General features: G+C 39.8%; 1 protein-coding gene across 4 annotated transcripts in view; it reads right to left on the bottom strand.

Annotated features, from left to right (window-relative positions):
* The window catches only part of SEPTIN2 (septin 2), a 1,307,428-nt gene that overhangs the window by 302,332 nt on the left and 983,630 nt on the right, over positions 1-21,466 (bottom strand). For 3 of the 4 annotated variants that reach the window (XM_044068783.1, XM_044068784.1, XM_044068782.1), the window contains one exon: positions 6,075-6,158. In XM_044068783.1, coding sequence (XP_043924718.1) covers positions 6,075-6,158 — 84 coding nt within the window. Of the gene's footprint in view, positions 1-6,070; positions 6,159-21,466 lie in introns of those variants that run through there. The other variant, XM_044068785.1, reaches the window with a different exon arrangement.

The following is a 21,466-nucleotide window of genomic DNA, read 5'->3' as shown; positions in this document are numbered from 1 at the left end:
AAGAAGAGAGTACAGGCAGGATGGAGTGGGTGGAGAAGACTGTCAGGAGTGATTTGTGACAGACGAGTACCTGTAAGAGTGAAAGGGAAGGTCTACAAGAGGTAGTGAGACCAGCTATGTTATATGGGTTGGAGACAGTGGCATTGAAGTTTGAGCTGGATGTGGCAGAATTAAAGATGTTAAGATTTGCAATGGGTGTGACAAGGGTGGACAGGATTAGGAATATACTTATATTAGAGGGTCAAGCCCAGGTTGGAAGGTTTGGAGACAAAGCCAGAGAGGCACGATTATGTTGGTTTGGACATGTGTTGAGGAGGGATGCTGAGTATATTGGGAAAAAAATGCTAAGGATGAAGCTACCAGGTAACAGGAAAAGAGGAAGGCTTAAGATAAGGTTTATGGATGTGGTGAGAGAGGACATGCAGGTGGTTGGTGAGACACAGCAAGATGCAGAGGACAGGAAGAAATGGAAACAGGTGATCTGCTGTGGCAACCCCTAATGGGAACAGCCGAAAGAAGATGATGATGATGACCAGTGGTGTCAGGAGGTAGCCAGCTGCTACACATCAAGTAAGTCCTGGTCAAAGACTGCTTGAAGTACATATATATGCAACAAAAACAAAAAAAGCAGAGGAATAAGCAATACGACCAAGTAGAAAGATCCAACACAGTTTTATTACCCTTCTCTAGCGCCTCGGCTCATGCCTTCTAGGAGAATGAGTATCACAAACACTTCCAGATTATTTATACCATGCAATAACCTTAATTACAAAGCCAATAAAACAATTTAACAATCAAGGAATCAATTAATTTACAATGTATTTCATTCATAAAAATACTCTCCAATTGCATTCTACATTAATACCACTAGGTGTCAGTGTGTTATACTTTAATATAAAACTGTTTCCTTATGTAGCAGCTTTTGTTTAACTAAATTACTATCATCATTATTAATTATTATCTGTTCCAAAACTGTTGCCAATAAACCCTCAGGTAAACTATTATGATAATCTCTAAAATGTACTGCTAAAGGGCTTTCTAACTTATTATTTTTTATGTCTCTTACATGTTCCTGAAGTCGGACCTTGAAAGCTCTTTTACTTTCCCCTATATAAAACAGTCCACATGGACACTTTATAGCATAAACTATTGCTACTGAATTACAAGAAAAAATTCCACAAGGTCTAAAAACCCTACCATTAATACATTCAAATGTATTACTTACATATTTACACGAAATACACTTCCTACACTGAAATGTTCCCATTAAAGCTATCGCTATTGGTAAGTTAACATTTGGACTAGAGTACTTAGCATGTACTAACATGTCCTTGAGATTTCTCCCTCTTTTATAAGAAAATGTAATACTTGTTGGAATAATTTCTACTAAATCTCTATATTTAAATAAAAAAGGCCAATATTTTTGTACTGCTTTTTTAACTTCTTCTGTCATTAAATCATATGACAAGACAAAAAACATCTGTTTGTCAAAACATTTATCTTTTTCTCCTTTCTTTATCTTACTTTTTTATTTTTATTTGCCTGAGATCCTTCATTCTTAGCTCTTTGTAAAGATAACATAACTTCTTTTTCATTATAATTTCTTCTTATGAATAAATCAACGGTCTTTTGTAATTCTATTTCCAATTCATTACTATTATTGCACAGCCTCATAATTCTAATAAATTCTCCATACGGTAAAGATTTCATAAGGTGAGAAGGATGGTGACTTAATCCATCTAAAAAATGTAAATTTTCAAATTTCCTATAAACTCTTGTAACTATCTTACCATTACTCATCCCCTCCAAAGTCAAATCCAAAAAATTAACTTTACTACCCACTTGAAAATCATCAAATTCCAGTCCAAATTGATTTTTTTGTAAATCTGTTTTGAAAACTTCTAGCTCACCTATGCCACCCCTACAAATAAAAATTAAATCATCAATGTATCGATAATAACTTATTACATATTTCTTATAAAATTCCAAATGATACAAAAAATCAATCTCAAAACAATTCATCAAAATATTTGCATACATCGGGGCAAAACTTGCCCCCATGGCTGTGCCTTTTAGTTGATGAAACAACTGACCATCAAAATAAAAATAATTGTTCTTGAGACAAAATTCCACTAAGTCTATAATATAAAATGACTGAGGGCTGTCACCTAATGTTTTTCTTAAAGCTTGCAAACCATGCTCATGTTTTATGCTTGTATATAGGCTTTTCACATCAGCTGTAAACGAAAACATACCCTCAGTCCATTTTATTAGAGATATCTTGTTCAAAAATTCAAAACTATCTCTAATATATGATGTCTGTTTCTTCACATAAGGGTACAAAAAACTGTGCAAAAAAATCCCCATATTATGTAAAAAATATTTACATGCTGATACAATAGGGCGTCCCGGAGGACAATTCACATTTTTGTGTACCTTCGGTAAACAATAAAACAAAGCTATCTCATGATTATTAATCTTAAATTTCTTCATTATATCATCTTTTGAAAAATATCCTAACCTCAGCCCTTTATAAAGTAGCTCATCAAATTGCTTCAAAGCATTATTATAAACTGTGATGTCACATTTACTATATGTATTAGTGTCATCAAGATGTTTTAGACACATCTGTACATATTGGGTATAATGCATAAGTACTACCTTATTACCCTTATCAGCGGGTTTTATTATCAATTCATGTTTTTTAACTAAAATCTGTAAGGCTTGCCATTCTAATTTGGTCAAATTATATTTGAACCCAGATTTATTCTTACAAAAATCTTTATATAACATTTCTACAGCAAAATTTAACATAGCTGAGAAGCTTTTAATACCTTCATGTGTAAAAGGAGGAACAAAATCACTTTTCACATTAATTTTAGAGGTATCTAGTTTACTATATGCACTATAACTATTTATATCTACATAATCTGATGAACAGGAATAGAAACTATCATCTGAATCACCAGAAGATTCAGTAGACACCATAGTACTGTTTTCATTACACACACTGTACATACTTTTGTCTTGAAAAAAAGCAGCTAAATGCAGTTTTCGTATAAACTTATAAACATCACTTTTCAAAACATATTCACGTGGTAATACAGTTGGAACAAATTTTAAGCCATTACTTAACACTGAAATCATTTCATTGCTTAAATCCATACCACATAAATTGATAATGTAAGAAGAATCCACATTACTATCTTGAAATACAGAAAAAATGTCACTAGTTTCGTCTAGTTCGTTTGTACCTTTGCGTATAAACGCCAGCGAAAGGTCTCTGTCCATATTCTGTTTCCCTTTCGCTCTCTCTGTATCGTTCACCGTCTCCAAACCCATTCCGCTTTGCTTTCCGAAACGATTGCTGGAACTCCACAGGATTCTGTGCTGCTGGTAAAATGGGAAAGTCACCACCTTCCCCTGGTTCACTCTCCCACTCGGTGGAAACATCTGAGTGTGTATTCGTTCTGCCATTACGCTGAGATCTCCCGTGCTCTGCAAACCGTACGTTTGGACGTCTTTTCTTATTGGTTAATCGTGAAAACGCCAAATCAGATGCGTAATCTTTGATATCTCGATTTAGCTTGTATTTTTTGGCATCAAGTAAATCTTTCTCTAAGTCAATAAGTTTATTTTGTATATCTTTAAGGCACTGTTCCATACGAACTGTGCCTATTGCTCCGGCTAACACTTCACAAGTAGTAGTTATATCAGTCTTAAGTTTAGCTTGCTTCACTTTGTCACGTTCTACTAAGATGTTAACCCACTCGATTGAGCACTGGTGGGCTGCTGTTACCCATCTCTTATGGAATATCTTATCAGCTTCATCCTGTAGGTCAAACGGTGTGGTAGGATGTTTGAAAGCACGTAAGCCCCTCGGAGTGATATTCAATTCCACATATCTTTGTAGACTCAAACAGTTAAGATGCGTCGCCAATTCTTTGGACATGAGTTTATCTAACTTGTCAAATGTCTCTCTCATGTCTGGAGGCAAGGAATTGCCCATTCGTTGTCCAATAAAGGAAAACGGATTAACCGACCTTCTCTGTTGTTCCTTTTGCAGAAATTTCTGCCAGAAGGTAACCTGTTCTTCCTGTGTTCCATTCACATTTAAACGTTCACCAACCGGTGTAGTATATTGTTCCATAGTTGTTTGATTTGAATCTTGCCTAAAAATTCTAGGCACATTAAGCGAAGGATCACTTGCCATGATATATATGCAACAAAAACAAAAAAAGCAGAGGAATAAGCAATACGACCAAGTAGAAAGATCCAACACAGTTTTATTACCCTTCTCTAGCGCCTCGGCTCACGCCTTCTAGGAGAATGAGTATCACAAACACTTCCAGATTATTTATACCATGCAATAACCTTAATTACAAAGCCAATAAAACAATTTAACAATCAAGGAATCAATTAATTTACAATGTATTTCATTCATAAAAATACTCTCCAATTGCATTCTACATTAATACCACTAGGTGTCAGTGTGTTATACTTTAATATAAAAACTGTTTCCTTATGTAGCAGCTTTTGTTTAACTAAATTACTATCATCATTATTAATTATTATCTGTTCCAAAACTGTTGCCAATAAACCCTCAGGTAAACTATTATGATAATCTCTAAAATGTACTGCTAAAGGGCTTTCTAACTTATTATTTTTTATGTCTCTTACATGTTCCTGAAGTCGGACCTTGAAAGCTCTTTTACTTTCCCCTATATAAAACAGTCCACATGGACACTTTATAGCATAAACTATTGCTACTGAGTTACAAGAAAAAATTCCACAAGGTCTAAAAACCCTACCATTAATACATTCAAATGTATTACTTACATATTTACACGAAATACACTTCCTACACTGAAATGTTCCCATTAAAGCTATCTCTATTGGTAAGTTAACATTTGGACTAGAGTACTTAGCATGTACTAACATGTCCTTGAGATTTCTCCCTCTTTTATAAGAAAATGTAATACTTGTTGGAATAATTTCTACTAAATCTCTATATTTAAATAAAAAAGGCCAATATTTTTGTACTGCTTTTTTAACTTCTTCTGTCATTAAATCATATGACAAGACAAAAAACATCTGTTTGTCAAAACATTTATCTTTTTCTCCTTTCTTTATCTTACTTTTTTTATTTTTATTTGCCTGAGATCCTTCATTCTTAGCTCTTTGTAAAGATAACACAACTTCTTTTTCCTTATAATTTCTTCTTATGAATAAATCAACGGTCTTTTGTAATTCTATTTCCAATTCATTACTATTATTGCACAGCCTCATAATTCTAATAAATTCTCCATACGGTAAAGGTAATGATGATAGTAATTTAGTTAAACAAAAGCTGCTACATAAGGAAACAGTTTTTATATTAAAGTATAACACACTGACACCTAGTGGTATTAATGTAGAATGCAATTGGAGAGTATTTTTATGAATGAAATACATTGCAAACTAATTGATTCCTTGATTGTTAAATTGTTTTATTGGCTTTGTAATTAAGGTTATTGCATGGTATAAATAATCTGGAAGTGTTTGTGATACTCCTTCTCCTAGAAGGCGTGAGCCGAGGCGCTAGAGAAGGGTAATAAAACTGTGTTGGATCTTTCTACTTGGTCGTATTGCTTATTCCACTGCTTGAAGTACAGTCTGATGCCACAGTCACCAATAATGTCAGAATTCTGAGCTGACACCACTACAAGACAATACAATGGGTGCACAATGCTACTGCAGAAAGACTCCACATCAAGATGTTAAAGTGAGCACTGCATCAAGAACAAATACAAAGTTCAGTTTTTTCCAACATTTATTAGCACATTAGACCTCTTCTACCAAGCAACCTATCACTGGGCTACAATGAACTGACAAGAGAGGGAACACTCTTCTGAGAATGCCAGTCACTGATAGGAGTTTGTGGCACACTGCAGGGGTTTGCAAGGTCATGGGTTAAAACAGAAAATAAATGTTTCAAGAAACATAAAAACTGAGACACTAAAAAGAGACGAAAGTTAAACCTCATATCAGCAATTCATTACCATCACACCAAAAAGAGGAAATAAAGAACTTACCTGCCAGTTCGCTTTAACCTCTCAGAGCGGAAATTTTCATAGTGCAAGTCCTGCGTCACTTCCTGTAGGTCTTGCATGTGCGTGCTAATGAAAATAAATAACTTAGGTTAGTGACACTCTTAGCATCAACTTGATCCTGCCCGCCAGTGTTCTCACCTGCAACAGGCTCAGAACAATATGCAACTGTCAAAATGCAATTATCACAGACAGATGGGGACTGCTACTGTTTACTTTTTTCCTTTTGATTTTGAGTGTCTGTGGATCAGAAGAAGCAGGACTGGAATTACAATCATGCACCTTTAGCCATTTTGTGCTCCGGAGGGATGAGTTGTCACTGTGGCTCTGAAGAACTAGGTTTGACTAGTGCACCTGGTTCTCTGAGGCATTCTGACAAGGGGACTGGCAGACTTTCCACATACTTATATCGGCAGTGATGCCACTGCATGTTGGCCATGCAGCAGGTCAAAATAATACAATACAAAATAAAACATTTGAACCACGCACAACTGATGGCTCACCTTGACCTGAAACTCATCCCAAAAGGCAATGTGGCTTTAACTAGATGGTGAGAGAAATGTGGGCTTGAAGGTCAAGGATGGGGAGAGCAAAAATTAAAATGTTTCCAAATTAAACAATATCTAGGACACCTACATATTACACGATGACACAGATGCACTTAGAAACATCTTATTAAACAAGATCAATGACACTATCCGCATGTTCACAATCACACTTCATATACAAAACACTTGAAAATGTCCCTCTTTCCTCAAAACTTAAAAGATTTTCCCATTTTTCTATCATACATTAGAAAAAAAATTATCTACATAATTTAGTATGAAAAAAATATCTGTGTGCGACTATGAAGAGCTACTGTTATAGTAAACAATGAGAGAAGAACTCGCCATATTTGTACAGATTTGAAGATGTTCAGTAAAAACTCTTAGGACTTCAGCTGCAGAAGGCCAAACTTCCAGATCTTAACACCATTCTCTCTCTCTCTAGGGCAGGCAGATGCCCTCCCACCTGGACATCAGTGGTATAAAGAAGGATGTCTCTGTCCATGTCTTCTTCAATTTTTTCTTGCCCTGGGAATAGGTATCCAGTCTGTGTGAAACAAGATCACTAGTTTCCCGGTGCAGTGAGCCGCCAAGAAGGCAGTTTGGCCACAAGATCCGATAATTGCCTCTCCAAATTCTATTTCGACCGAAAGAGTGAGGGCACCAAAAGGGTAACTGAGGGGGAAGATGCAGGAAGAAGTGGTCTAGGTACACACCCTGACCAAGGGATGCTCACAGGAAAGGAAATAGAGGGAAGGAGGCTGAGACATGATACTGTGACAATGACCATATTCAAGCATGTACAATTATGTTACATTCCTACATATGGTCAAACTATGTTCATCATATGGCTCACTGTTGCAGCAATAGCTCTTGGGAAGATTCCCAAAGCTTACAGACCAGTGGGTAGCTGGCCTTCAGTCACTGCACTCTACTGATGCTGGCAGGTTAATTCTCATCCCAGTGGCACCCCCTAGGTGTCTATTACCTGCTCGTATTTATATTAATAATTCAAAAAACATACTAATTGCAAATAACCAAAACACTTTATATTAAAGTTCATTACAAATGCATTGATACCTGACATCTGTCTAGCACTGAACAGACACTAAATATTTTTTCTGTAGTTTTACATCATGATCTTATTTCTCTAAATATTTCAATGACCAATAACAGACAGAACTGCATAGCCTCAATGAAAGATAAAAGATCAATGATCAAAACGAGTACAGTACATGGATAACTCAAGTGGCTTTTATGGAGATATTTTAGTTTACAAAATATTACAAAAATTGACATTTACTGAGCTACTGTAGCTTTCATATGCAGTGCAACACACAGAATGCAATGAACATGACCACTGCAAATATCAGCTTATGATGAATAGTTTGTTTATTCTTCTTAAATAACAGGTATAGTTGTAGAGCTGTGAAAGAAAAGTTGTGTAAAATCTTACCATAGCCATAGATGTCCTTCTCTTCCATGTTGCAATATTCTGTATATATGGGTTTTCTTCTCTTGCTACCTGAACTTCCGGATGGTATACAAAAGATTTCAATCACTGGTATGTGGGACATCTGACGTGGCCATAAAAGTGACATCTGCGAGCACCAGACTTTAGAACTGAGCGTTCCAGTCAGAACCAGTCCCAGGGAAAGTAATGCAAGTCCTGTACCATCCAAAAAGGGAACTGCCAGATAACAGGAGGGGTAGGTGGGAGGAAAGGAATACTGCAACATTTAAGAGAAGGACATGTATGGTTATGGTAAGATAACAACTTTTCTACGTCCTTCTAGTCATATGTTGCAGTATTCTGTACATATGGGTGAATGCCAAACCTCACTGTGAGGAGGGGGGAGGTGGGCCTACTAGAGTTCTCCAGGAATCCATGAAGGATAGCCCTGGCAAAATCTAGCCCTGGACCTGGAAACCTAGTCTATCTTGTAATGCTTAGTGAAGTAAATAATGTGGGAAGAAATAGCCAGGGAATTGTTATGGCTAGGCTTGTATAGGCCCTAGGGCTGATAGCCTAGTACCAACCTATGAACCTATGAACCTATGAAGGTGTTCACAGAAGACCAAGGACAGTGGAACTGTCCAAGCCTTTGAAGAATGCTCCAGAAGAAGCCATTGCCCTGATGGAATGTGCTTTTACACTGCCTTGCAAGGGTTGCCTGTGGTGTTTGTAGCAAAAGGTAATAGCTTTGGAAATCCAGGCTGAAATGGTTTGCTTAGATACTGCTTTTCGTAGGGCCTGGGATGGAAACAGATAAACAGGTGGTCACACCATGTCTGATGGGCCCTGTTTTGTGCAGATAGAATCTGAGCTGTCTGTGCACATCCAGGGAATGTAATACTCTCTCATTGTCTCCCTGTGGGTTGGGAAAGAAAGTGGGTAAGTGGATTGCTTGATTTAAAGAAAAGTCATTGATCACCTTGGGCATGAAGGATGGGTTGGTTCTAAGAGTTACTCTGTCTCTGTGGAATATAAGAAAGGGTGGAATAGCCATGAGGGCTTGCAACACAGACACTCTTCTAGCTAAGGTCAAGGCCACTAGAAGGACAGTCTTCCCATGTGCAGTGTTTTAGGGAAGCTTTGGATGCTCACTCGAATGGGGAGTGTGTGAGCGTCTCTAAAACATAGTTCAGGTCCCATGGAGGGGAAATGGGCTTCCTTGGTGGCCTGGGATGAAGTATCCCCTTAAGGAACAGTTTTGAAGGCAATCTGGAAGCTAAGTGGGGTCCAAAGGGAGGCATACAGAAATGGCAGACAAATGGCCCTTAACGGATGAAAATGATAACCCTGTCTGCAAAAGGTAGGACAGTACTAGAGGAGTTTCACTTTGCAACAGGTCCAACTGCCTTTTAAGACACCATATGGAGAATCTTTTCCACTTGGATATGCAAGATCTCCTGGTATTGGGTTTCTTGGCCTCCTGCAGGACAGTGAGCATGTCCTTGTTATAAAGATGACTGAAAGGGATCAGAATCCTATCACCCACAGAGTGAGGTGAAGAGATTGCCACTGTGGGTAGATTTGGGTTCCCTTGTCCTGTGTGAGAAGGTCCACTCTGAGGGGTAACTTGCAGTGATAGCCCTTGGATTACTGCAGGAGAAGGAGGAACCAATGCTGTCTTAGCCAGTAGGGAGTCACCAGCAAGATTTTTGGTCTGTCCTACTGGATCTTCAGCAAGACCTTCTGAACAAGAAGGAAGGGGGGGTGCATATAGACACACCCCCTTCCATGAAACTAAAAAGGCATCTGTTGCCATCGCCAGTGGTTCTGGCAGTCTGGTGCAGGAGGAGGGAAGTTGCCTGTTGATGGCAGAGGCAAACAAGTCTATTTGATGTGTACCACATTGGTGGACTAGGTCCAGAAGACATCCCTGTGTACCATCCATTAGTGCGCCACAGTCACGGACCTGCTGAGGGAATCTGCCATAGAGTTCTGTTGGGGTATGTATACCGCCTGTAGAGTAACTCCCTGACTGATGGCCAGTTCCCACACCAGGAGAGCTAGTTTGCAAAGTAAGATTTGGTTCTCTCTTGCTTCTTGAGATACCACAGCACTGTGGTATTGTCTGTAAACAGCTTCAGGGGTCCTTGTTGAAGTCTGGTTTGGAAGGCCTGCAGGGCCAATAGTATTGCCCTCATTTCTCTTACATTGATGTGCTCTTTCCTATGTGGCACTGCCTGCACTCCCTGCACTTTTAGGTACCCCAGAGTTATGCCCCAACCGAGGTCTGAGGAGTCTGTGTACATAATCTGTTTAGGCTGAAAGGGCTGGAGTGGAAGACCTGGGTTCAGCTTCATCTGATTCAGCCACCAATGTATCTCCTGTTTGAGGCAGAGCAGAAGGGGTGGGAATGCTGCGTCCAAACAGATCTGAGGTACCACTGCAGTTTCCTCACGTGGTCTTGCTAAAGGCAGCATAGGTATAGTGGAAGCCATATAGCCCAGAAGCCTGAGGTACTGCGTTGCAGTCAATTCTTTGCTGTGAAGAACCAAAAGCAGACAATGTGCCAGGCTTTCCGTCTTTTCAGGAGGAAGGTAGGCTTTCATGATGTCTGTTCGAATCCTGCACCCCAGGAAGACTATGTCTTGTGTAGGTTCCAGCTGAGATTTTGAGTAATTGATCTGAAACCCTAGGGACTGCAGGAGTACAATGTTTTTTGTAAGTGTAGCAGGAGGGACTGTTTGTAGTCTGCCTGAATGAGCAGGTCATCCAAACATATTTGGATCTCTTGTGTCCTGCAGAAGGCAATTACTGGTGCCAGACATTTGATGAAGTCTCTGAATGCAGTGGAAAGCCCAAAGGGCAAGGTAGAGAATGGAAAGTTACAGGCCGCCAGTGAGAACCTTAGGTACCTCCTAAAGCTGGGCCTTATGGGGATGTGGAGATAGGCATCCTTAATGTCCAAGGTACCCATGAACCCTTGAGGGAGGAGGAGTGGGAAGTGAGTTGGCAATGTAAGCTTCACATTACTTTTTTTTTTGTTTATTACTGATTTTACTAAGCTTCCGTGTCATTCAGTTATCAGTGTCATCCTGTAGTTGAATGGTTCCAGATTAATTACATATGTTGCTGTCATAACTGGAATCCAAATGACTGTTTTTGCTGCAGCGACTGGGATTGGTCTGTGTTTTACTGAACTACTTCAAATCTTTCAAAGCACTCCACAGACAACATGTACAGATAAGCAGCAGGTGCACAGATGGAACAATGCACACTGATGTAAACTGAGAAGCAACCGCAAGTAAAGTGAAGAAATGGGTTCCAACCACAAATACGAAAGCACTGTTATTACTTCACATCGACCAGTCACTGTTACGCCTGGAAAATCTTTTGCAGTTATGCACTTAAAGGAAGATAAGGATAGCATTTTTTTCCTTAATCAATTTATGTTAACTGGAAACATCTAATCCAGGAAGTCCCATTTTTACTGGTGTTCTGGGGAAGTAAACAAAACTAATAAAAATAAAACCAGAAAGTAAATGTACAGTCAATATACAGGGAAATGAAAGACATTCCAGTCTGGACTCCTGGATGAAGAAGAATTCTTACCCATATTAACTTTTACCCACTGGCATAACACTACAATTGCAACAGTGTTCTAAATGAAAACCATACTGAAGGATTACTGGCTAATTATCACAATTTGTGGTGATGCTGGACACTTGTGAGGTTAACGAAAAGTGTTTTTGCTTGTGATTAAGCAGATGCCATTCTGTCACTTCCAGGTTAAAAAATTTGGACACGAAGTTTCAGGAGAAGCTGCTATTATTCCCTGCCAAACCACAGGAGTTGGAGGATAAAATTCAAAGGAGGAATTTATGGAAGACTGAAATTACAGAAAAAAGTATAGAGACTGTATGGCTTTTGTGCAAAATAAAATGAAACGGCCTGGTTCATCCTAAACACAGGGTAACATTGTACTGTACTTGTACTGCAACAAGTTTAGGATTGGAAGTAGTAATTTTGAAACTCTGGAAACCTTGTAAAGTTACTCTGCTGTCCCCCAATAAAGTATCTGTTGATAACAATTATTAGACAACAGGCTCAAATTTGAACTCGTGAGCGTTTACGAAGATTTTCATATCTTATTTGACTTGTCTAGTGATTCTGAAAGCATTTTTTCCAAATGGGCACATTCTGATGTATTGGTGGCTCTGAATAAGGTTGTGTGGTATGTTTCATCCCTTGCAAGCACGTAAGGTTGAACACGCAAGTGAAATGAAGCATTTGCTTTCTACAACCTTTCTTGAACAGCTTGGATTTACATTTGAGAAAACAGTCAGTTTTGCAACTGTACTAAGCACACTGAATCATAAGTACATACTACCTAAGCTAATTTTATGATAGAAGGATGAATGTGTACAATATGGGGGGGCACAACATAACGACCACACACTGTTCTAGAGGTGCTGGATGTGTTAGGGTTGACGGGCTCTTCCACCTGTGATAACATGAGTTGCAAGGGCAGTCCACAGCTCTGCTTGAAAGCCATTACTTGGTTAATGAACTAACAGGTTTTCTGTCTTGACCAGTATAACCCACTCTCTGGGGGAGAGCCAGAGAATTCTGACCCCTTGCCCTAGTATACGAGACTGTGTTGCGTGACTGTTAGTTCAGTTTATAGGACTGTAGAAAGCAATGATTCTTACAACTGTAAATGAGAACTGTTATAGTTATCAACTTGTTTTTGGCCCCTTTATAGTAGTAGTAGTAATGACTTCACTGGTCTCTAATAGAGGATAAGGTGTGTGACCTAAGTGTTATAATGGGCTATTTGCTGTGCTGGGGAATAACTTGTTTCTCACTCTGGCTGTCAGGGAGGGGGGCTACCAAAGTACTGAACAGACTTGGCCATACATCCTCAAGAAAGTTGATGGACCTTATAAAAAAAATATTGTAAGATGAGCAAAGGCCGCTCCATCTACATAAAACAAAGTTCATTCCTGTCCATTTTAAAGCGCAACTTATATCTACAGATGGGAAGCAAAAAATTTACCCCAGGACTGGCATGGACAGTTGCAACTCCTAAATACTTTATCCCATGCATGGGTCCCCTCAAACCTATCTACTATATGATCCCAGTTATCCTCATTAGGGGCAATATATAATCATTTATTTATTTATTTATTTAAATTTGTTGACCGGGAGTGTCCGACTGGACATGGGTCCATTTTCAGCGGAGGCCCGGGGAGAAAAGCTCCACAGTAAAATAAACAGACAGTAGTTACATTGGATTACATAGTGATTAACAATTTAACACAGAAATTACTTACAACATATTTACAGATGAAGAACATAGTACATCAGTAGACAACTAGAATCTTTATCTGTGAAGTACATGACAGGCATTAACAAATGTAACGATGAGAAGTTCCTGCTGTACAATAAGTACTAGGCTTATGAGCATCTGAGCTTGCTATCATCAAGGTAGTTAGTGGAGGTGAAAGAAAGGTAGTAGTTGGATGGGGTGGATGATATTAGAGTGGGAGTTGCAAGGGCATAGCCAGCATGTTTTTAGGTGCGCTTTTAATAAAGTTTTGAAGTTGGTGCATGATGGTACGGAGGTAATTGTGGGTGGGAGTGAGTTCCATAATTTGGCTATGGTGCAAGAGAATAGTGCTTCACCAGCAGAGTTATTGGCTTTAGTGATCTGCAAGTGATTTTTGTTGCTGGATCTTGGTGGTCTGGTGGTGCGATAGGGTTGGAGTAGATTCTGGAAGGATGGGACATTTAGTGGATGGTTTACTAGTTTGTGGGTGAGTGAGTTGATACCACTGAAGGAGGTGAGGGAGTTCAAGCCAGCCCAGTTCAGCAAGTGAGAGACAGTGGTGACTACGGTAGGATGCCCCTGTGGCGAATTTTGCGATTTTGTTGTAGCAGGTCTCTAGCTTGTTTAGATCACATTGCCTTAGGTTAGTATATACTGGAGAGGCATAAAGTAGGGTGGAGATAAGGTGGGAATTTGCTATTGAAATCTTTGCTGCTTTGGTGAGAAATTGTTTATTTCTGTATAATGCTCCTAGTTTTTGTGGACTTTTTATGGTCATGGATATGTGAATGTCAAATTTTAGTTTATTGTCTATTTCCACTCCTAGCAATTTGGTGTGTTCAGTTGGGTATATAGTGGTGTTGTCTTTTGCTGTGATGTTAAAGTGAGAGATGTTTTGAGTATGTTTGGTGGGTTGGAAGACGAGTAGTTTAGTTTTGTTTGGGTTGAGTATTAATTGGGCATCGGATAACCATGTTTCAACAGAGGAAAAGGCTTCCTGTGTGACTTTTTGCAGTTTGGGTAGGGACTGGGCTGAGCAGATGATGGTAGAGTCATCTGCGTATTGGATGAGTGTGCCATGTTTGGTGGCAGAGGCTAGATTATTGGTGTAAACAGAGAAAAGTAGGGGTCCAAGGATGGATCCTTGGGGAACCCCTATGGAGACAGGTAGTTGGGGAGATATGTCATTCTGCCATACAACGGATTGTTGGCGGTCAGACAGAACTCTGAAACCAGTTGGTGACTGATTGTGAGAAGGATAGGTTATTGAGGACAGAGATAAGTTGTTTGTGTGGGACCATGTCAAATGCTTTGGACAGGTCTAGGAAAGTAGCAGAGGAGAGATAGCCACTGTTTTTATGCTGAAGGATAGTGTTTGTAAAGGAGAGTAAGGCAGTGGTGGTGCTATGGTTTGGTCGGAAACCATGCTGAGTACTGGAAAGGAGGTTGTTAGTAAGGAGGTACTGTGAGACCTGAGAGTGTATGCATCTCTCTAGTATTTTGGAGAGTGGAGAGAGAACAGCTATGGGGCGGTAATTGGTTAGTTCTGCAGAGGGTCCGCCTTTGTGGAGGGGAATTATATATGAGACTTTCCACAATGTGGGAACGTAACTTTCTGACAGAGATCGGTTAATCAAGATGGATACTGGGTAGGCCAGAGCATCAGCTGCGATTTGTAGGCATTCACTTGGGAGGTTGTCTGCTGCTAATTTGGTGGGTTTAAGTTTAGTTCAGAGTTTTTTTTATGTTGGAGGTAGGTACAGGAGAAAAAGAGAAGGCAGTGGGGAGATTACTAGTTGAAGGTGTGGGTTGGAGGAGAGGGGGGTTGTGTTGTTTAGCTAGTGATAGTATGGTTTGGGTGAAGTGTGTGTTGAATGAGGTAGCAATATTTTCTGAGGAGTGAGGGATGTTAGGAGGAGGGGTACTGATTTTACCTGGGTGGAGGATGGAGTTTATGGAGGACCAGAATTGTTTGGGGCTGTGTTGTGAGGAGTCTAGGGCAGACTGGTAGTATTGGAATTTGTCCCGTTTTATTAGCTTTTTGACTCTATTGCGTAGTTCTAGGAATTTCTGTTTAGCTGCAGGGGTTTTGGTTTTGCGCCAGTGCTCCTAGGCTTTATCCCGGTTTTTCATTTCTGACTTAGTGGTTTTCTGTAGCCATGGGGAGGGTTGTGCTTTGGTTCTGGAAAATCTTATGGGGGCATGGTAATTAAGGATGTTCAGGAAGGTAGTATTAAAAGATTCAACTGCGTCATCTAGACTGAGGTACTTTAGAGCATGCCAGTTACATTCTTTGAGGGATGAGATGAATGTGAGTGGGTTAAAGTTTATTTTTTTACGTATTTGACGATAGACGACAGGTTTAGCTTGGTACAGGTAGTTTTTGAGTAGGAATGTTGGGGAGTGATCACTGAGGCTATCTGATAAGCAGCCTGTTATATATGACTGAGGGGTTCTTACTGACTAGTATCCAATCCAGGGTAGAGTGCTTGTTTGCTGGAGTTTTTATTTATCCTTGTTGGTGACTGGACTAGTTGGGTGAAGCCATGAAGGTGTACTTGATGGGATGGATTGTTGCCAGAACAGGATTGCCAGTCAATATTGAAACCACCCAAGATGACAGTTTTTTGGGGGAGATGGTGGGTAGACCAGCTGAGGAGGTTTTCTAGTGGAGGGATGTTTTGGCCAGGTGGGAAGTAGCATCCAATTATGTTGATGGTTTTGTTTCGGTTAATTTTGAGGTTGGTATATATTATTTCTTCATTGCCTGTTTGTGGTGCTGATGATTTTAAGATCTGGATGTTTAGATGTTGTTTAAATATTATAGCTACACCACCTCCTTTTTTGTTTAGCCGGTCTACTCTTAGTATGCCGTAACCTGTAAGGAGTATTTGCTCACTGGTAATGTGAGGTTTTAGCCAGGTTTCTGTCAGGACGACTATATCTGGGGAGTATAAGTCTATGGTGGCATGGAGTTCATGGACTTTGTTGGATATACTTCTAATATTTAGGCTTAGTAGAAGGAAGTCACTTGGCTTTCTATTGGCTGTAATATGGGAGAAGTTGTGATTTCTAGTCTGATTATGAGGATTGGGGTTGGAGATGGTAGGGCCAGGGTTGGGGTGGATGTCTCCACTTAGGGCTAGTTTTGATATGCATGAAATTATTAGTTTTCTCAGTTTTTGAATGTGTTTGTTTATAAGGGAAAATTTATGATTTTCTCTGTGGGTAATAGGTATGGTGGGAGGGTTACTATATTAAGTTGTAGGGATGCTTTATAGTTGGTAGAATACGTGGGGGGTGCATAGGGATGGTTCTTGAGCTGGTGGGAGGGGAGCTGAGTATGGGTGAGACATGGGTGGTGGTGTGAGTAGTAGTACAGTGGTAGTGGTTGAGTGGGAGAATGATGGAGCTTTGGTAGGATGTAAGATATGCAAGGAGAGTGCATGCAGTGAGCAAAGGAAAGGTATGCTTGTACATGTCAGTTGAGGAGGTGTGATAGTAGAGGGAATATGGAGGAGGTAGTGTTGGGTTAGCACTGTGGTTGGCTATTGGAAAGATGGGAGGGGTTTGAGTGCAATAAAGGTGGGACCACTGGGGGCGGGAGGGAAGCGGGTAGAGACCCTGTTAGGTTCTTGTATGAGGGGCTGGAAACAATCACAAAGCAAGACAAGTATGTGTTAAGAACAATCACAATTGACCAAGGACTGCTCTGAAACTGTACGTCTTTTCTTAATTTCTCAGGTGGAAAAACAGGATAACCTTATATCAGTAGGCTACTGTGGTCATAGTTTAAATAAACAAACACACAGTATTGATCAGTTATGGGTACTATTTGCTAACAGAAGGGAATAAGAGAAAGTGGAAGATGTGTGTGGTGGGGGGGGGGGCTGCTTACAGCCAAAGCACAGTGCTCTCCAGGGGAAAATGAAGATTGTGGCTCAAACAGTTAGACACATACTCAAAGTTAACTGTAGCTGTTTGCAGACAGTTCAGACCCGGACTGCACTTTTCTTATAGGAATGTTAAAGGTGGTACCGCAGTTGAATACTTAAGAGTGGTGTTAGGTCTAGAAAAGAAGAGTACAGAGAGGAGTAAGCACTTTTGAGATGGTAAATATATATTATAAAGATTATAAAAAACACACTGAGCAAATAGCTACCACATGCAATGTCCTGAACCACTACTTAGTATATGCAGATACTGAGCCAATTGGAAGAACATTAGAAAACAAAAACCAGACAGACAGTTATGCAGCCACAGATAAAAATATAGCGAGCAGCAATCTGTCGTGGTTCTCTAATGTGATTCTATCCACCAGTAACAGCACAAACTTATAGAAAGAATTTAGACACTAGTATGAGCTGTCTACACACAACACTATTACATGAATAATATTAGTGAACAAGGTGCAGCTATGCAAATAGACCATACATACTATTATACTAGTAACAACTTGGTGCATGCCATAGTAACATCAAAAATAAAGCATAAAACATATCAGATGTCTAACACAATTCAACATAAACATATACAGTTGTAAAATGTCTAATACAATTCAACATAAATAGGCATTTACAGTTGTAAAACACTTACTGGAGAGACACTGAGCCTTCATGGGGCCTGTAGCAGAGTGGATTGTAGTTTTACAAATGGTGCCTGCCACAGGTAATATTTATTAACTCTGGGATTGTCTTAAGGTAATAAACAGGGAAGGGGAGGGAAGAACAAGGGTGTGAGCAGGCAGTTCTTTGTACTGCTGCTGCTAATGAGCCAAAGCAAGAAAAGTATGCGTTAAGAACAATCACAATTGACCAAGGACTGCTCTGAAACTGTAAGTCTTGTCTTAATTTCTCAGGTGGAAAACCAGGATACCTTGTATCAGTAGGCTACTGTGGTATAGTTTAAATAAACAAACACACAGTATTGATCAGTTATGGGTACTATTTGCTAACAGAAGGGAATAAGAGAAAGTGAAAGATGTGTGTGGTGGTGGTGGTGGGGGGGGGGGTGTGTGGTGGGGGTGTGGGGTGGGGTGGGGGGGGCTGCTTACAGCTAAAGCACAGTGCTCTCCAGGGGAAAATGAAGATTGGCTCAAACAGTTAGACACATACTCAAAGTTAACTGTAGCTGTTTGCAGACAGTTCAGACCCGGACTGCACTTTTCTTATAGGAATGTTAAAGGTGGTACCGCAGTTGAATACTTGAGTGGTGTTAGGTTCAAAGTTAACTGTAGCTGTTTGCAGACCGTTCAGACCCGGACTGCACTTTTCTTATAGGAATGTTAAAGGTGGTACCGCAGTTGAATACTTAAGAGTGGTGTTAGGTTCAAAGTTAACTGTAGCTGTTTGCAGACAGTTCAGACCCAGACTGCACTTTTCTTATAGGAATGTTAAAGGTGGTACCGCAGTTGAATACTTAAGAGTGGTGTTAGGTTCAAAGTTAACTGTAGCTGTTTGCAGACAGTTCAGACCCGGACTGCACTTATCTGCATCATACATGGGATAGGTAATGCCAATCTATAACCAAATGGTATTTTGAGCACAAAAAGGGAAATTGGCTATTCTTAAAATGGCCCACAAGAGCAGCTAGCCTCGTACTTACCTACAAACCAAAGTGAGAGATGCTGTGCTTTAGTCTGCTTGGTTAACTGAACAGCTAAAGTGGTAATTGTTTTAATGGGGTAGTTTCTTCTCACTTAACAGTGCAACTTAACGCTACAGGGGGGTAGTACCAAGTATGACAAAACATTTAACTTTAATGTTGTTCAAAAACTACACTTTTTAACTGTAAACTTACTTGTATAATACAAATGTCAGCTATAAAAGCATAGAATGTAACTTATGGTGTACTATTACTCTTGTACATTTTTTGTACAATTTCTTGTACAAGTTTTGTATAATTTTTTATAAAAGATGATCTGTATGTGGAGCTATTCTTCCCGGGCCTCCGCTGAAAATGGGTCTTATTCCAGTCGGACCTTCCCGGCAAAGAAATGTAAACTAAATAAATTAATTCTTACTGCTGACAGCTGTTTTTATGGTCAGTATTCATTATGCTTGATAAGATTGGGTTAACTGACTGGGTGGGATATGACCACAGCATTCAGTTATCATGAGCTAAAGGACTAGGTAATATTTGCCTGTTTGAGGAGTAAATGAAGTACCCTGAATGCAGACAAGACTGTACTACTTACTGTATGTTATGTTCCTTTCACATCAGATTTCTTACTTTATTAAGAAGGACAATACAAATATACAAGTAAACTTACCAAAACAGTACATATTCAAATATTTAATAAATAAACAAATAAGGCATTAGCAGCTTAACAGCTGGACAGTTTCCAAAGCTTCAGTGCACCCCTTCCACACAACCTGTCACTCAGCTCGAGCTGAGCTGACTAAAAAAGACAAGTTTGAGCACCAAGCTCTTCAGACCATTCAAGCCAACAGACAGAGGGAGGCTGAGCCCTGACAGGACAAAGCCAGGGCTGATGATAAATGCTCACACTCAAGCATAAACAACATACCAAATAAGGCAGATGGCAGGAGGAAGCAGATACTGCAGCAGTGATCATTCTAACATCTACTGTAATGACAAGTTTACTTACATAATGGTAGCCTTAGCTATATGGGTAGATTACCCTAGCACACTACATTTGGAAGGTGGAAAGAGAAGAGTCCCTGAGCTCCTGCAGAATTGGTCCTAGCAAACACTGATCTAGACCCACAGAAGGAATCAGCCTTATAGTGCTTTTTAAAAGTACATACAGGTGACCAAGCTGCAGCTTCCAGAATACTTCTACAATTCAACCCTTTCCAAAAAGCCACAGATGAAGCCAAGGCCCTGGTAAAATATGCTTTGACCCTACCTGGAATAGTTTTGTTGAGTATAACAAAATGTAGACAACCATTTGGAAATAGTCTGTTTTGATACAAGTTGTCCCTCCTCCTTACCTTCACAAGAAATGAACAATTAATCCAAAGATTTGGAAGATTTAGTTCTCACAAGTACTCAAAATGTCTATGGACATCCAAGAAATGGAGCATCCTTTTTCCCTCATTTTTAAATTCAGGAAAGAAAATGGGGAGATAGCTTGGATTAAAGTAAACTTGGATACTACTTTATACATAAAAGAATAACTAGCTCTCAAAGAAGCCCTGTCTTATGAAAAAGGAGACAGGGTTTACTCATCAACCCATCTTGCAGGGGTCACAGCAATCAGTAAAACTGCATTCCATGTTAAAAACCTCAAGTCAGGCAGGTTAGATGGTTCAAATGGAGCAAGTGTTAGCTACTCAAACACAAAATTAAGATTCTAAGGAGGGGCCACTGGTTTTCTTGGAAGCCTATTATGCAAAACTCAACATTTTAAGATGAGAATGCATTCAAAGAGAAGATGCAATGGCAGGCATGCTGAAATGGCTGATAAAAGAACCCTGCTGGAGGAGTAAGAAAGGCTATCAGATGGTAACACACGATCATCATAAAACCAGAGAACATCTAGCGCTAAATGCGTGTTGGTTATGTTGTTGGCACCAACTAGAAAACATTTTCCATTTATTAAGACATACTTTTCTAGTAGCAGGCTTTTTTTTTTACCTCCATAGTACCTGCTACATATCCTCAGTAAACAGGTGTCTAAAGGAATTACAACCATATCATTCAGGCAGCCAGCTGAAGTTGACTGATGTCAGGGTGTAGCAAACAGTCCTGTTCTTCAGCGAGTTGATCCAGTCAGTGAGGAAGCTTGTGTTAACTGACCCTGGCCGTTTCCAAAAGGGAGATGATCAGTCAGGTCGGAAGGGGGTCACCACAATGATTTTGGTGGATTCCTTCTGAATCTTCAGATGTACCCATGATACGAGTGAAAAGGGTGGAAAAGCATATAGGAACATTCCTGACCAAGGAAAAGAAAAGGCATCTGACTTCCGGGCCTTCTTGCATGGAGCCCTGGAGAAGAATGTTGCCAGCTGATTGTTCAGAAAGGAGGGGAAAAGGTTTCCTTGAGGAACTCTCCAAAGATGGGTCATATCTTGGAAGACCC

Source organism: Protopterus annectens, chromosome 4.part0 (assembly GCF_019279795.1).
Source record: "Protopterus annectens isolate FY-2018-M chromosome 4.part0, PAN1.0, whole genome shotgun sequence".
Taxonomy (NCBI): Eukaryota; Metazoa; Chordata; order Ceratodontiformes; family Protopteridae; genus Protopterus; species Protopterus annectens.
This window is presented reverse-complemented; position numbering and strand designations above follow the sequence as displayed.